The following is a 17468-nucleotide window of genomic DNA, read 5'->3' as shown; positions in this document are numbered from 1 at the left end:
AATATAGTGAAAATTGTGGATATATATATATATATTGAAACAGTTCAGTTATAACAATGCATAAAGAATTACGAAACTATACATATTGATACTCGTATATTTGAGTTACAATTGTTGAAAGAAAACTTTACAATTCTAATCATTGATGGCCCGGCTTGGCCAAGCGTGTTAAGGCGTGTGACTCGTAATCTGAGGGTCGCGGGTTCGCATCCCCGTCGCGCCAAACATGCTCGCCCTTTCAGCCGTGGGGGCGTTATAATGTGACGGTCAATCCCACTATTCGTTGGTAAAAGAGTAGTGGTGATGACTAGCTGCCTTTCCTCTGGTCTCACACTGCTAAATTAGGGACGACTAACGCAAGTAGCCCTCGAGTAGCTTTGCGTGAAATTAAAAAAAAAAAAAACATACGAAAATATTAAAGTACACTGCTTTTGAAAGAGAGCATTTGTAGGTGCTTCGGCTACAGGGGAAGCAAATCAGCATTTTTATACGTTTTCAGTGTTAACTGAAAGATGGAAACCATTTTCAAGGAAGATTTGTTTGTTTTGAATTTCGCGCAAAGCTACACGAGGGCTATCTGCGCTAGCCGTCTCTAACTAAGTAATGTAAGACTAGAGGAAAGACTAGAGGCAGCTAGTCAACACCCCTCACCGCCGACTCTTGGGCTACACTTTTATCAACGAATAGTGGAATTGACTGTCACATTATGATTCCTACATGGCTGAAGGACGAGCATGTTTGGTGAGAGGGATTCGAGCCCACGACCCTCAAGGAGGATAACAAAAGATTTCAGTCCATGTGGTTTTGGTTTTTATAAACAAATTAGAGTCGCTGACCACAAAATTAGGTGTAAAATATAAACATAGATATAAACCTTTCATGAAATAGTGACAATGTTACAGCTGCCTTTCCTAACAACAAAGAAACAGCCGCTAAACATTGCTTCAACACACATAACATAATTAATGAAAATTATACGATCAAAATATTAGAGATTTATAAGAACTTTGTTGACAGGAAATTTAATAACTTTATTCTAATTCAATTCAAAGCCATTACTATTACACTTTAAAGTATGTAGAACAATTTGCAGAAACCTTGGGTTTTGGGAACACCGTAAAATAATTATAAGTGACCGTTAAATGTTCTTTTACTTACTTATTCTGTTTTAATAATTAAATTATTCCTGACGCTTTACCAGATATCTTTAAATTTGTATTACTTAAAATAACACCTATTTAATACAGATAATCTGTTTTGTCCGGTTTCGTAATACTGTTTTATCTGATTTTATTACAATTACATTTTGATTTTTATAGAGGTTTTTTAATGTTCGAATGTTTCCTTTATCAAAATTTAATGAACTACATGTTATTTTTATTAACGCCCCACGCTGGTACAGCGGTTTGTTTACAGATTTACAACGCTAAAACCACGCGTTCGATTTCTCTACGTGGGTTTGGCAGATAGCCCGATGCGGCTTTGCTGTAAGAAAATTCACAGACATTTTTATTAATAGAAGTCGCAGCAGTCTACGGATTGAGTTATGATATTACTTAACAGTCTATGGGCTTTTGCCTCTAATAGATAATTAGTTGATGCACTAGCTACTGCAAGGCTTGAAATTTCCCTTCTGATGAAAATGATTAATAAGTTAATTTCTTATTTAAATATAATAATAAAGATCAATTTAATAAAGAAGATACTATATTAAAATTGACTAGAAGTATTAAACATTACCGATAAGCACAGTACTGTGCAAAAGTAATAGGACAAGAGAATATTTTGTTATTATTTTCATTTTGTGGAGCTAATTCTCCCGTGCCTTTACAGAATGTAAATTTCAACACTGTGATAATTGTTCACTGACCCCTGTCGACAACTGAATGAGACATGGTGAGAGTACGTATCATTTGTTTTAGAATTTCCATGTACTTATACCAGGGATATTTCATAATGGTTCTGCTTGAATGATAAAAGGGATCAAATTAGGGCCTGAAAAAACTGACATGGTACCCTATGCAGTATCTTAACTATATAGAAAGAAGCTAGCATGTGGTATCGGTATACTTTAGAATAAATCAATTTAATAGCACCCCACAAGTTATTCTGGGTTAAAAACAATGCTTAACACTACAAATTATTTTTGTTATTATGTCACTGCCCAAAAAGTGTAAAGAATTGTCAGCAGAGCAGAAAGTTCACATAAAATCTTTACGTGATGCTGGTTGGACTCTCCAACAAATTGCTGCATACTTGAAATGCTTCCCAAGCACTACAAGTACACACTAAGTCGAGAGACAGAGACAGGTAAATGTGAAAATAGGGAAGGAAGAGGCAAAACACTTAAACTGAATTATAGTGATGTCAAGTATTTCATTGTTTATGCAGCCTTTGGGACAGAGAGAAGACTTCCACTATCTCAAGCATAAGATGAACAACCATGTACTAACTGACACAAAAGTATCCAGATCTACAGTACCAAGAAGACTGAACAATAATAGAATATCTGGTTGTGTAGGAGTTAACAAACCTTTATTGCAATATCCAAAGATTGTCGAGAAACTGAAAAGTACAGAAACTGAACTGTTGATGATTGGAAAAGGGTGTTATAGAGGGATGAGTTCAAATTTAAAATACTTGGTTCAAAGCGTAGTTTGTACGTCCGGCGGAAGATAAACGAAAGATATTTACCTACTATGAAACTTGGTAGAAGCAGTGTTATAGTTTTGGGGTTTTTTTGCTGAGGCGAGAGGAAATATTTGAAAAATAGATGGAATAATAGACCAGTGCAAGTACCATGTATACCGAGTGGTTTGCGTATTATTAGTAAATAATTCTACTACACAGAAAATAATGACCCAAAACAATTTTTCAACCAATGCGGAAATTACTTAGCTAAGAAGGAAACTGTTGAAGTTATTCAAATGACACAAATTGAGCTGATCTCAAATTTGATAGATCACAAACTTGACAAATCAAAAGTTACTTCCAAGGAACTTTATGAGAATGTATTAAATACATTTGTTGTAAAATATCAAAGGACATTTTGATTAAGTATGCTATAACAATGCCTAAAAGACTGCCTGCAGTTATTAAAGCAAAAGGAGGACATAAAATATTAACTGTTTGTTGAACACAAACGCTTACACTGAGTTTCTATTGTACTAAATATGAAGATTAATAAAATGTTGATGTTTCATCTGTTATTTACCTTTAAAAAGCCTGATTATGTCTAGAAGTTTCTGTGATTCGAATTATTGGAGCCAATACATGTAACGTACATGTATAACATGTATAACAGGATTTCGTACATTATCTATATAGGTCAGTGGTTCTTAACCTCATTGGAGGTAATGAACCCTGGAAGTTTCGTACTTGCATTTACTGAACCCTTCGAAATTGGAAAAATAAAATATGATTTTTTTTCAAATTCAAAACATAAGTAGATATTTTATTAGTGCACAAAATGAACCATGCTTTAGTTGCACACAATATCACTGTGTTCAAAGACCAAAACCAACAAAACATGAATTTCACACAAAAACAAAACTCAATGAATATTTACTGCAAATCAATGTGACTTTTGCTGTTGCCTTTCAGAGACAAGTTCAGAAATGCGCGGCTTCACCTTGGCAAGTGCCACTCTCATATCATTTTCGCAACAAAGTCTGTTCCTTTTCTTTGCTAATGTCGACAAAGATACGTTGTAACAAACGGTATGAGTATCTCAAGGGCTTTCTTGGCAATAAGAGAGTACTCTACGATTTGGTGACACCTAAACGTTGAGAGCGTTGTTGTTCTGAAAAGTAGCTGTTGAACCTGGCTCTGTTGAAGTTCAATGATTTCGTCGAGGTATTCATCATTGACATCTGCTGTCGCAACACTAAACGTGGACAGCTGTCTCACCCATGCTGGATATAACTCTCTGGTTGGGAAGTATCCGTCCAGAGACTTTGCGAGCTCATCTAAATGCATGGCAATTGCTTGCTTCAGTTCACCGGGTACAGACATGTCTCCGATTTTAGACACATCTTCGATCTTACTTACACAGTCGTCCAGCAGGGAAAAGTTTGCGAAGTTATCATTTTCTGTTCGTCGTTTCCATAACGGTAGCTTTTTTTGGAAAAGCTTTCAGGTTTTTTTCCGCTTCGATGATGTTGACTCCACCGCCTTGCATCTGTTGATTGAGATGATTGAGAGCATTGAAGATATCGGCCATGTACGCCAAAATGAGAATGAACTCAGATTTTTCGAAGCAATCTGCATGACAATGTTGGTGCTCTCGCAAAAACAGGACTAATTCCACACGCATGGCAAAAACACGATTCAGCACCTTTCCCCGGGATAACCACCAAACGTTAGAATGGTACAGAAGTACCTCGAATTCAGAGCCCATTTCATTACACAGCTCTTTGACGATGCAGTGCTTCAGGGCACTATTTCGCACAAAGTTCACACATTCCAATACAATTTTTAATACTTCTGCAAGTTTTGATGGCAAGATTTTTGTTGCCAACGCATGCCTGTGCAGAACACAGTGCGTTACAATGATGTGTGGTGCATCGGCTTTCACCAGCGCACCAAAACCAGAGTTTCGTCCCAGCATGACTGTAGCTCCGTCCGAACAAACTGCAGAAACCTTATCCTACGAAAGGTCGTTGTCTCTGAAGAAGTCATCCAGAGGTTTCTTCACGTTGGCTGCCTTATTTGTTGTTGTAAGAGGCTTACAAAATAAAAAAAAATCTTCTTTTATCTCGTCGTTCTTCACATAGTGCACGAATACAACAAGTTGGCTTAGATTGGAAATGTCGGTGGTCTCGTCGAGTTGAAGGCTGAATGTTGCTAGGCTTGAAATCAGATCTGCAACTACTTGAGCCAAGATGTCATCGCTCATGTCATCTATTCTACTGCTGATGGTGTCATTTGAAAGAGGAATTTGGGATAACTTGTTTTCAGCAGCTTTTCCCAGCATGGTATTCGCCATCTTCAACGCAGCTGGTTTTACGAGTGCTTCACCAATGATGTGTGGTTTGCCCTGCTTTGCGATCAAGTACGCAACTTCATACGATGCTGTGAGGATCGGTTTGTCGATGGGTACAAAGCCGAGAACAGGCAAAGTAGCGTTTTCATCGAACCTGGCTCTCTTTACCTTGAATTCAGCAAACGTTGTGTTCTTGTATTTCCCATCTCCATGCAGCTTTAGGGAGTGTTCTCTTAGTTTTGCTGGTGCTAGACTAGAATTGCTCAAGTTGGCATTGAAAATCATGCATTGAAGACGCTGACTCCTATCATGTTTCGTTATACACGTGAATCCATATTGTACATATTCGTCCGACCATTTTCTGTTTTTGCTCGACATAGTTAGTATGAAGGGATTGAAAGATTAGGAAAATAATCACAAATGACGCACGATTACTACAGTCACAAGTCGACTGCTAAGCGCACGAATTTCTCTGCAGCAAAGATATTAAGGCCAAGTGATGTGACGTGATCAGCCGCAGCCACGTGGAGCATGACATCACGAATGATACGAGTGGTGCGAATGGAACAGACACACACACAATGTGTGTGTCTCGACCTCCGCCGAACCCTTAAGACTGACTCGCCGAACCCCTGGAGTTCGATTAAACCCAAGTTAACAACCACTGATATAGGGGTATTAAAATACAAAAGTAAAAAAAAAAAATTGTAAGAATCTTCTGTTTATCGACGTCATAGATTCGTTACTGTCTATGAAAAAGTAGAAGAATCATAGGCACACGTTTGTATGTACCCATAACTCGCATAATATCATAAATATCAAAAGATGAAGTACACATAAACTAAATGTTGGATTCAACTCTTATGAGATTGTCCACCGTGCCCATTCTCACCTTGTCCAGTTTAGGCCTAGCATGGCCGTGCCCATTCTCCCAGCCGTTGTTCAATCCTCACTTTTGGTGATGACTTCATCCATTCCTACACTAGCCCTCGAGTAGCTTTGTGCGAAATTCCAAAACAAAACAAACAAAACCACTTTTAAGTTCATCCATTCCTACACTTTCAATTTTATTTTTAATATTTTTCCGTTTTATTTTCATGTACTTTTTTCATATAAGGTGGCATGATCTTATGTATAAATCATTCATTTGTATTTATATTCTGTATGTGTATCATCACTGTATTATGACCTGTGCAAAAGAATGGTGTATATGTGTGTGTGGTACGCATTCTATTCACTTATGGTTTTTGTACACATTTTCAGTGTGCATGTCCACCGTAAATATAATGGCACACACTCAGAAGTGTGCAGTGTTAGCTGAGTAATGTAGTGTGAATTATTGTTACGTGTTTATACTAAGGGTTGATAGATTAGTTAATTAATTAAATTAATTAATTAAACATTAGCAGTCCCAGTGCTATTGCTCTATTTGATGCATTTTCAAGTATAGTAAGTTTGTTTGGTATACAGCTGGAAGCATTGAACAGGGTCAGTCAATCAGTGAAAAATTTGTGGTTCTGTATCTACTTTCCTGACTTCCTCAGGCGGTTCTGTGACTTATGATTTTTTATGTGGTTTATTCATCACCTAAAGGTATTCTAAAATACTTTTGAAGATTTATTATTTGGTTGTTAAGGGTGTATAGAAGTAAATAGTTTTTATTCCATGTGTTGTGCATCCGCCTCATTCTTACTGTAAGTACTACTGTAATTATGATATCAAGGGTTCGAGATTTTAGAGAAATGTTAAGGTTGTACGATTGCGCAACTAATCTATCCTACATGTTTAATGTTTACTGTTATAAATGTTTATTTTCGTTTTGTTTCTAATAGTGACACTTGTTAATGTTTTTCCAGAAAGATGGCCGATCTCAACGACAAGAAACCTGAAGATAGTAAAGAATTAGTGGACATAATAGGACATTTCGGACCATGGCAAACTAGAATTCTTTTATTATCTACTTGCTTACTTATACCGCATGTTTGGCATGTCATGGGAATTGTGTTTTTTGCTCCAAATATTGACTATTGGTGCAAACGTCCTTTTGAGTATTCAAATTTTACCAACGATCAATGGAAGGCCTTAGCTATTCCATTAGATCCAAAAACGACTGACAACGCCACCTACAGTCATTGTTTTATGTATAAAAAGTTTAATAACTCAAGCGTGGAGAAAGATGACTCTGTTCTTAAGTGCAGTTCCTGGGAGTATGATCGTTCTCTTTATAAGTCTACCATCATAGAAGAGGTGATGTTTTTAGTAAACAACATATAAATCTACTATCATAGATGAGGTGATGTTTTTAGTAAACAATATATAAGTCTACTATCATAGAAAAGGTGATGTTTTTAGTAAACAACATATAAATCTACTATCATAGATGAGGTGATGTTTTTAGTAAACAATATATAAGTCTACTATCATAGAAGAGGTGATGTTTTTAGTAAACAACATATAAATCTACTATCATAGATGAGGTGATGTTTTTAGTAAACAATATATAAGTCTACTATCATAGAAGAGGTAATGTTTTTAGTAAACAACATATAAATCTACTATCATAGATGAGGTGATGTTTTTAGTAAACAATATATAAGTCTACTATCATAGAAGAGGTGATGTTTTTAGTAAACAACATATAAATCTACTATCATAGATGAGGTGATGTTTTTAGTAAACAATATATAAGTCTACCATCAAGAACTTTTATTGATAAGAAGAGAACAACGTTTCGGCCTTCCTAGGTCATCTTCAGATTAAAAAAAAGAGAGTTTACAAGAGACCGTTGCTGGACACACGTCTTAGGGACGAGAGTATAAACGGGTACACGATTGTAGGGGGCGTTGTAGTTGTATGTTAGATTATTAATTAGTTTAGGTATAAAGGTTTTCCTTTATATTGGTTTAATTATGGTTTTAGTTCAGGTACAAGTAGGGCTTCTTTGATTTTTCGTTTGTTTTTATTTATTTTCAATTAAGAAACCAAATAAACACAACCACAAAACTATGTTCACCCGATAAAAATTAACGATGAAATCAACAAAATAAAACACAACTTGATCAACATCAACAAATTTTCTCAAAAAACCGTGGAAAAATTATACTCACACACCTAGACCAACAACAAACAAACAACAATAAATCCAAAGATACAACAAACTACAAAACCTTATAATGTTGTATTCCGTATGTTTTCGACATCAGCGAAAAAATAACCAACATTTGGAAAAAAACTTATAACAAAACACAATATTCCAGTAAACACCAAATTTATTCAAAAACCAGGTACAAAACTGAAGTCCATACTATGTAAAAACTATACTGACAAACACAACACCAACATAATTCATAAAATACAATGCAACAACTGCCACGGCTTCTATATTGGAGAAATAAGCAGAAAAATTGAAACTAGGCTCAAAGAACATAAGTAAACACTTTCGCACGTTTTTGAACACTGCAAGCCAAATAAACACAACATAACCACAGAAAACACCCAGATATTACGTAGGGAAACAAATATAAACAAACGCAAAATCAAAATAAACCTATTTATACAGCAACTAAAACCATAATTAAACCAATGTAAAGGAACACCTTTATACCTATAGTAATTAATAACCTAACATCCACCTGCAATGCCCCCTACAATCGTGTATCCGTTTATACTCTCGTCCCTAAGACATGTGTCCAGCAACGGTCTCTTGCAAACTCGTTTTAACCTGAAAATGACCTAGGGAAGTCGAAACGTTGTTCTCTCTTTATCAATAGGCTTGGCATGGCCAGGTGGGTTAAGGCCTTCGACTCGTAATCTGAAAGTCGCGGGTTCGAATCCCGGTCGCACCAATCATGCTCGCTCTTTCAGCTGTGGAGGCGTTATAATGTTACGGTTAATCCCACTATTCGTTAGTAAAAGAGTAGTCCAAGAGTGAGCTGTGGGTGGTGATGACTAGTTGCCTTCCCTCTAGTCTTACACTGCTAAATTATGGACGGCTAGCGCAGATTTCCCTCGAGTAATATCGTGCGAAATTCAAAACAAACAAACAAACCATATTATACTTGACTAGCTGGTTTGGTTTTCCTCTCATATCAATAACAGTTGGTTCGACGACAGTTTTCATTTAACTTGTGATAAACCAGAATATAACTCATTCAATATCAGTATAAATTTTCAGTATTAATATACTATTACAGTCTCAAAAGTGTACTAATGAAGATTACAATAGATAATTTTTCATACATGAGGTAAGCTTGGATTTTCTTGTGAACAAACATCTAGTTACGGTTTTGCCTATCCAAAACACTTGTAACAATGTTATAAAGTTTTCTCAATTTTTATTTCACGGTAATTGCATATACGTTATATTAAAAAAAGATTCTGAATATACACAACAGCAAGCCACATTACATCCACAACCAATATAACTTATAAGTTTTCATATTGTTTAGAATTCGTGAAAAGTGTAACGCCACCAAAATATTATATGTACGAAGGGCATGTAACAGCCCTTTCTTACACAAAATATTCATATACTCAGGTCATAAAGTTGTGTTGAAATCAGTAATTTAGAATTTTCAAGATAGAATATTCCTTCTAGTGAATAAAGAAGAATCTCCATTTGGAAATGAGATCAACAGAGTATAAGTTTACCGGGTTAAGACTTTCAGTCATATCATCTGTTAAAATGTCACATACCTAAGACAGCTGTAGAATCCATACAGAGACATAGTGGTCCAGATGTATGAGTGGAGTGTTGATATGTTGGTTGAGAAACCATCACCAGATGAATTATGTAAAGTTAAAAAGTTATCCTTTGTACATGAAAATCTTGGGTACAGAATGCTTTCCAATAGAGCTATGCAGCATAGCTATTCTCAGTATGAGGGTCGTCATAACCAGATCCAGTTTGGTTTGGTTTGAATTTCGCGCAAAGTTACACGAGAACTATCTGCGCTAGCCGTTTCTAATTTAGCAGCGTTAAACTAGAAGGAAGGCAACTAATCATCTCCACCCACAGCCAACGTTTGGGCTATTCTTTTACCGACGAATAGCGGAATTGAGTGATATGTTTGTTACAATGGTCTTGGCAAACTTGTGATGGTGTTGTTGAAAACTAATTTTAAGACTTCACAATATATTCTATTTGATCTGCTTGAAATCAGATATTACTATTAATCCAATAATTGAAAACTTATAACATCAGTTGTCTAAATTCAAAGCTAATGGCTTACGATTACTTAATAATAGCATTTATATAATTAAGTAATTTTCACTTTAACGTTACATCGTTTTAGGTGCACAAATTGTATTACTTTAAGTGACGATAAAAACCTAAAGGTCCCCTAAAATTTCGAGTTCATTTACCTGCGATGAACCCAACAGATAGCCCAATGTGACTAAACAAAGAAGCAAAACTAACGAGTTGTAAAAGAATGGTTTTATTTTTAGATTTACTCGGAGTTTTTCAAGAACTGTGCTAGCCGTCCTTAGTTTAACGATGATAGAGTATAGGAAAGGTCAAAGCTAGTCAACGCTACCCACCACCAATTCTTGGACTAGTCTTTCACCAGTAAATAGTAGGATAGATCTTAACTTTATATTACCTCTATGGCTGAAAAGGCGAGCATGTTTGGTGTCCTCACGATCCACGACCCTCCACAGGTTGCGAGTCAGGTTCCCTAACCATCAAACTGGCTATTTTTCATAAAATTTACTATTGTAAATGACTAAGAATAACTTGTGGCTTACACTTAAATTTTTGCTAGATGATGATCAATGAATAGCGGTTTTGTATGTACATCTCATGCAGTTTTAATGTTATAAATAATAATGAACAAATGGTGGTTTTGTATGTACATCTCATGCAGTTTTAATGTTATAAATAATAATGAACAAATGGTGGTTTTGTATGTACATCTCATGCAGTTTTAATGTTATAAATAATAATGAACAAATGGTGGTCTTGTATGTACATCTCATGCAGTTTTAATGTTATAAATAATAATGAACAAATGGTGGTTTTGTATGTACATCTCATGCAGTTTTAATGTTATAAATAATAATGAACAAATGGTGGTTTTGTATGTACATCTCATGCAGTTCTAATGTTATAAATAATAATGAACAAATGGTGGTTTTGTATGTACATCTCATGCAGTTTTAATGTTATAAATAATAATGAACAAATGGTGGTTTTGTATGTATATCTCATGCAGTTTTAATGTTATAAATAATAATGAACAAATGGTGGTTTTGTATGTACATCTCATGCAGTTTTAATGTTATAAATAATAATGAACAAATGGTGGTTTTGTATGTACATCTCATGCAGTTTTAATGTTATAAATAATAATGAACAAATGGTGGTTTTGTATGTACATCTCATGCAGTTTTAATGTTATAAATAATAATGAACAAATGGTGGTTTTGTATGTACATCTCATGCAGTTTTAATGTTATAAATAATAATGAACAAATGGTGGTTTTGTATGTACATCTCATGCAGTTTTAATGTTATAAATAATAATGAACAAATGGTGGTTTTGTATGTACATCTCATGCAGTTCTAATGCAGTTTTAATGTTAATGTTATAATAATAATGAACAAATGGTGGTTTTGTATGTACATCTCATGCAGTTTTAATGTTATAAATAATAATGAACAAATGGTGGTTTTGTATGTATATCTCATGCAGTTTTAATGTTATAAATAATAATGAACAAATGGTGGTTTTGTATGTACATCTCATGCAGTTCTAATGTTATAAATAATAATGAACAAATGGTGGTTTTGTATGTACATCTCATGCAGTTCTAATGTTATAAATAATAATGAACAAATGGTGGTTTTGTATGTACATCTCATGCAGTTCTAATGTTATAAATAATAATGAACAAATGGTGGTTTTGTATGTACATCTCATGCAGTTCTAATGTTATAAATAATAATGAACAAATGGTGGTTTTGTATGTACATCTCATGCAGTTTTAATGTTATAAATAATAATGAACAAATGGTGATTTTGTATGTACATTTCATATATTTTTTATATTATAAATGATGATTAGCAAATAGCAGCTTACATTTAAATTTTACATTGGTTTTACTATTTTAGAATGTGAATGTAAATCTTTGTTCAGTGTTATAATAATATTTATTGTTATAAGACTTGTTATCGAACTATAATCATAGCTTGCATTAACTTCTTTTTTTATGTTCTTTTCTTAACAGTGGGATCTGGTATGCAGCAATGAGTGGTTGGTTTCATTGAGCACGTCTGTGTACATGAGTGGTTTTTTGAGTACTGTATTTATTTCTGGACAACTTGCTGACAGGTATCACGAGAAAAATGTTGTTTAGATAAACTGTTATATGACGACTTTTAACGTTTTTGTATTTGGACTTAAAGATGGCTCCTAGATTTCTCGAAAAAATAAAACTTGTGATTTAGTGTAAGAAAAAAAGAATAAACATTGTATATTTGTTTACTCGTTTATTTGTAAACGTAATGTAAATCTGAAATTAAGTTCAAACTTTTGAACATCAACAAATTTCGTAACGTGTTAAATTGGAATATAAATTTTAAACCGTCGTCAGGAAAAGTAAGTTCTCACGCTAAGCCTAATTTATTGATGATGAAACATTGCATAAAAAATGTACCGGAACTCTTGCAAGAAAATATACAAAAACATTGCTCACTTTCGGTTCTCTACAACTTAACAATTCCTGAATGAATAATTTGCTAACGATATTATTTATATTTGTTGATTAACACTAAGGTTTTTTAGTGCTTTAAGGAAATATTCCTTTCAAGTAAACTCAAAAACTGAAGTCTGGACTTGCAATTATAGGCCAGTCACAAACTACTTGCTCATACCTATAATTAGCGAATATTTTAACAACAGAGTAAGTTGAAAAACATCCCTTATTTAAAATTTAATTTCAAATGCACGTCTGTATATCATTAGTTCAGTTTTATAACTTTGAAGAAGCTGCAGATACAGCTTGATATTTATGACAACTTTACTTGGCCACATTAGAAACACACATTATGAAGACATTTTCTGTCTTCATTAGGTAAATGAAAACGAACATCGGGTTACATTTTCAAATTTTTCCAAAAATCTTTTTTTTTTCCATGGAAAGTAATTTTTAGAAGTTTTTTTTCTACATTAGTTCGGGATGAAACTAATTAGTAGCACAACTAAATTAGTTTGAAACTACAGCTTCACTAGTTTTAAAAATATATCGAAAAAGCTAGGTATCCTCACGGCTTAGCAATAATGTTATTTGTAGTCGGCAATATGATAAATGGTGAACTTATCAATGGTGAATAAAAGAATTATCACTAAGTTTGTTTTCTTGCTGTTAATTGTTATATCATTTAATTCAGGTGTAAGTGGTATAATTTCAAACAAAGTGAATATTTTGTTAATTATCATTAATAGACTTGAGGTGTCCAAAAATATAAATAATTTACTACATCGAAAATTTGAGAAAGACAATTTAATATATTAGCGTAAAATGTACTAGAATGTAAAACGTACAGACGGTGGTTTCTGCTTTTGGTACTAATTTAACATTTTTCCTTTTATAATTTCGCGCAAAGCTACACAGTTACTTATGCCGTCCTTAAATTTAAGTGATATACTAGAGGGAAGGCTGTTAGTCAACAGTTCTCTTCTCACTGTTAGTTTCTGTCTCATCAAAAGTAGGGCCTTATTGCCATTTTTATAACACACACTGTCGAAAGTACGGATGTGTTTGTTATTTTTACAATAACGAGCCGCGGACCATAAATTTTCAGATTCACACTCTAAACACAGTAATCATGGAACCATGTTTAGTTTTCTTTTTTGGTCTGATATAAATTAAAGTTGTTTCTTGTATTTTGTAGAAGGTAAATAGGAAACATTTTATTTGCTCTAAGAACAGCAGCTCCCACAACTCGGAAAATATTTCTAAATTACAAGAACAGTTTTGAAAGACTTATGTCAAGTATAACTTTAAATTTTCATAAATCCATCAAAGTGAAATTAGTTTCAAATGATTTTAAGATTCTAGCTTAATAGCTTTTCATATTGACACTAATATTTCAAAGTGAAGAGCTCATAAAATGTTAAAAACACAGTTTTCTGATAAACCTAACTTATTATATCGATTTATTATTCCAACGCTGTTTAATATTTTATCCCGAAATAGAGTTTCGATAAAGCTTATTAATATACTTACAACAACTCACTAATTCAGCTTGAACTTTTTGTTTCTGTTGTAATAGGTTATTGCTGTCTTTTAGCGTCTGATGTATTCATTTGTTACTCATCTTAACATAAATCAGTTGTTTTGTTTTTTTCATGTTTCAGGATTGGACGCCGTCCTGTTATTCTAATAAATATAGCTATCTTTCTTGTCTCTGCTTTGGCGTGTACCTTTTCTACATCGTTTGCCATGTTTACCGCATTTCGATACTTTGTTGCATTTGGAGCGTCTGGAGCAATTACAACGGGTTTTGTTTTATGTATGTTTTAACCCTTAGTCTTGTATTCAAAGTATATATAAGCGATTTTTCTATGTTAAAATATTGCTCATTATACACTTACAATGCGGTAATCATATCGACATTTGTTTTACGTAAGTACTAATAAGTAAGTTTCAAACTGATAAATAAATATGTAGTTAAATCATATATTTGCTATAATCATCGGAATTTCGATATTTAAAAAAAACGTGGATAACTGTTAATATCCTTCAATAATTAGGATTATTCAATTCTTAATAAAACGTACGACGACTATTCTACTTTTAATCTAGCTCACCTATATATTTAAGAGTCACAGTTTTGTTTCAAAAGAGCCCGTTTAAAGTGACCATTTATTTTGTGTATAGTTATGGAAGTGATTGGACCAGAGTATCGTAGTATAATGGGAATTACCTTCATGTTAGGCTGGACCACTGGCTATATTTTACTACCAGGAATAGCTTGGTTTGTGAGAGACTGGTTTACTTTACAACTTACACTAACAGTCCCATGGATAATTTTGTCCATTCATTGGTGGTGAGTTGTATTTGGTTTTTAACTTTGTCTTTTATACAATGTTAGAATCATGAAAAGCTATGTAAATCCTTCTCAAATGTACTTCAACAAAATAACCTCGAAAGAGTGACAGATAAAAGAATATTACTTTTGTTTGTGAATGTTTACGAAAGAGAAGAAAAATGATAAGTTATTTTAAAACAATGTACCATTAAATTATTGTACATACTGTGGTTTTCGGGATCTACCTGGTGGAAAACTTATCCCCAGTTCGCGCATTGCAGCTTAAAATATATAACACTATACTTTTATGTTCCTTGTGGAGTTCTTTCAACATTAACGTAACACAAACCTTGTTTTTTTAAATAAGAACACATATTCGAATGAAATAAAATATGTATATCACTAAAAATCTACATACGTGTTTTTAATATTTTAAATGTTTTATTTTTGAGGGTACAGAACTCACAACGTTCTGTTTTTTTGTTTTTTTTTTATGAGGCTTCTCCCAGAATCCCCTCGTTGGTTACTGACTCACGGGAAGATCGAACAGGCTGAGAAAGAAATTGCAACAGCTATGAGACTTAACCATAAAAATGTAACCAACATAAAAGAAATTGTACAAAACCTCAAGAGAAAAGAAGTAAAGGTATGAATATAGATTTACAATAAATTATCAGAAATATCAGGGTAAAAAAAAAATAGCTCATAACAGCTGTAATAAACTGAAAAAAAAAACCTGACAGACATTATCTTTATAAGGTTTTGTTATCAAGTAATGCAAATGGTAAACGTAATAGACAATTTATTGAAAAAAATCATTCATGAGTTTAAAAGCACTGATACAAAACTTATTAATTCCAGAGATATGCCAAATTAAATTATGATGTGATATTAATATTTGTGAGATCTCAACATATATTTGTTTGACAAAAAATGATATTTTGATCTCTACAAAACCTTGTTTCAATTTTAAATGTTGAAAAAGTAACTCCACAGACACAGAACAATCTTAAATTGGCGTAAACAGAATGAGACTGAAAATAAAACCTCTTTATGAACTATGACTACGAAAGGAGGAAAACCTTAGCAATAACTTGAATCTGAAAAATGGTGCCTGTACATGTTATGTAAATTGTATATTTTCACTTATAATACAATACGTAAAGCTATGATGTTTAGGGATAAAACAAATCATATTTTGTCTTCACAGAGGGAAGAAAATAAGAAGATTAGTCATCCAACGTTCCTTGATTTACTAAAAACTGTTAACATGAGAAGGAAAAGTGTGAATATCTTCTTCACCTGGTATGTATTGTCATATCCTTACTATCTTAATTCTCATACATTACAATATCTTCAACACCTCTATCAGTTGCCTCCCAGTGGCATAGCGTTATGTCTGCTAACTTGCAACGCTAACATCCGGATTTCGATACCCCTTGTGGGAAAAGCACAGATAGCTCACCATGTAGCTTTGTGCTTTAATTACAAACAACAGTTCTATCGTGACGTATGTAGTAAACTCATCGTGAGGGTTAAAATATTGGCAGTACCTTTAACTGGTATATTACAGGTGAACATTCAATAAATGGACGTTAATGTACAGTTGATGTGAGTACTATGTTACAGGAAACTATTAAATATCTAAATGTTAACTTATTCACTGAACTGTTAATACTATCTGTCAAATATCATAGTGTTTAAACCAACCAACTAGTTTCCTAGAAATTTAACTTTTCATAATTCATCTAACTATAAACTTACGTATGAATACTTTATAATGTTCACACTTCATTCATAAAGGATTTCGATTTGTAAATCGTACTGTAAAGGTTTATCATATTTCAACATTATATTAAAATAAAATATTTCACACCATCTAAAATACACTTTTAAAATAATATGAAAAAACTAAAAAGATTTGTTCTATGGAAAACAATTACTGGAGTGTAACGTAACAACTTATGCATCACTGGGTAAAATACTTGTACAAAGAAAAATTCAACCAAAATAATATTACCTAACGGGATAAAATAATCAAAAATACTTAACTTAAGTTTAGTACATCGAAAAACTATAAGTTCTCTGCTTTTCTCACTCTCTCTTGTTACTTTCTCTAATTACAACTCTTCAGTAGCAGTTTTTCTGTTGTCTTTTATTTTTATGGCAACGTCGTCCGTATTTCCCTTCTCATCTTTAAGTTCACTATCTCGTAGTTTAGTGAAGTTAAAAAGCTTCCTCCGCACACACACACACTATCCTTTTAATTATACAGATGACTTTACCTGTCTATAAAAGAATTGAGACAAATATGGTCACTGATATTTCCTTTATGAAATAAAAATTTACATGGATCGCAAAGCTGAATATGTTCTACTGCACTGAGGTAACACACGTATTTTGTTGCCCCTATAGAGGCCCGGCATGGCCAAGCGTGCGACTCGTAA

The 17468-nt window shown here is 33.4% G+C and overlaps 1 protein-coding gene and 1 long non-coding RNA gene across 5 annotated transcripts in view; one reads left to right on the top strand and one right to left on the bottom strand.

The window, feature by feature from the left end:
- Positions 1-17468, top strand: part of LOC143239253 (organic cation transporter protein-like) — a 45789-nt gene that overhangs the window by 2032 nt on the left and 26289 nt on the right. The window contains exons 1-7 of one of the 4 annotated variants that reach the window (XM_076480164.1): positions 6473-6577; positions 6841-7231; positions 12216-12319; positions 14348-14502; positions 14871-15039; positions 15520-15667; positions 16232-16326. In XM_076480164.1, coding sequence (XP_076336279.1) covers positions 6845-7231; positions 12216-12319; positions 14348-14502; positions 14871-15039; positions 15520-15667; positions 16232-16326 — 1058 coding nt within the window. In that variant the 5' untranslated portion in view covers positions 6473-6577; positions 6841-6844. Of the gene's footprint in view, positions 1-6472; positions 6578-6840; positions 7232-12215; positions 12320-14347; positions 14503-14870; positions 15040-15519; positions 15668-16231; positions 16327-17468 lie in introns of those variants that run through there. The other 3 variants (XM_076480165.1, XM_076480161.1, XM_076480162.1) reach the window with 3 other exon arrangements.
- Positions 16269-17468, bottom strand: part of LOC143239255 (uncharacterized) — a 47388-nt gene continuing 46188 nt past the window's right edge. The window contains exon 3 of the long non-coding RNA XR_013021082.1: positions 16269-17310. This is a non-coding gene — a long non-coding RNA (uncharacterized LOC143239255). The remainder of the gene's footprint in view (positions 17311-17468) is intronic.

This window comes from Tachypleus tridentatus, chromosome 13 (genome assembly GCF_004210375.1).
Source record: "Tachypleus tridentatus isolate NWPU-2018 chromosome 13, ASM421037v1, whole genome shotgun sequence".
Taxonomy (NCBI): Eukaryota; Metazoa; Arthropoda; class Merostomata; order Xiphosura; family Limulidae; genus Tachypleus; species Tachypleus tridentatus.
Note: the sequence above shows the minus strand (reverse complement) of the source record. Positions and strands in the feature narration are given on the sequence as shown.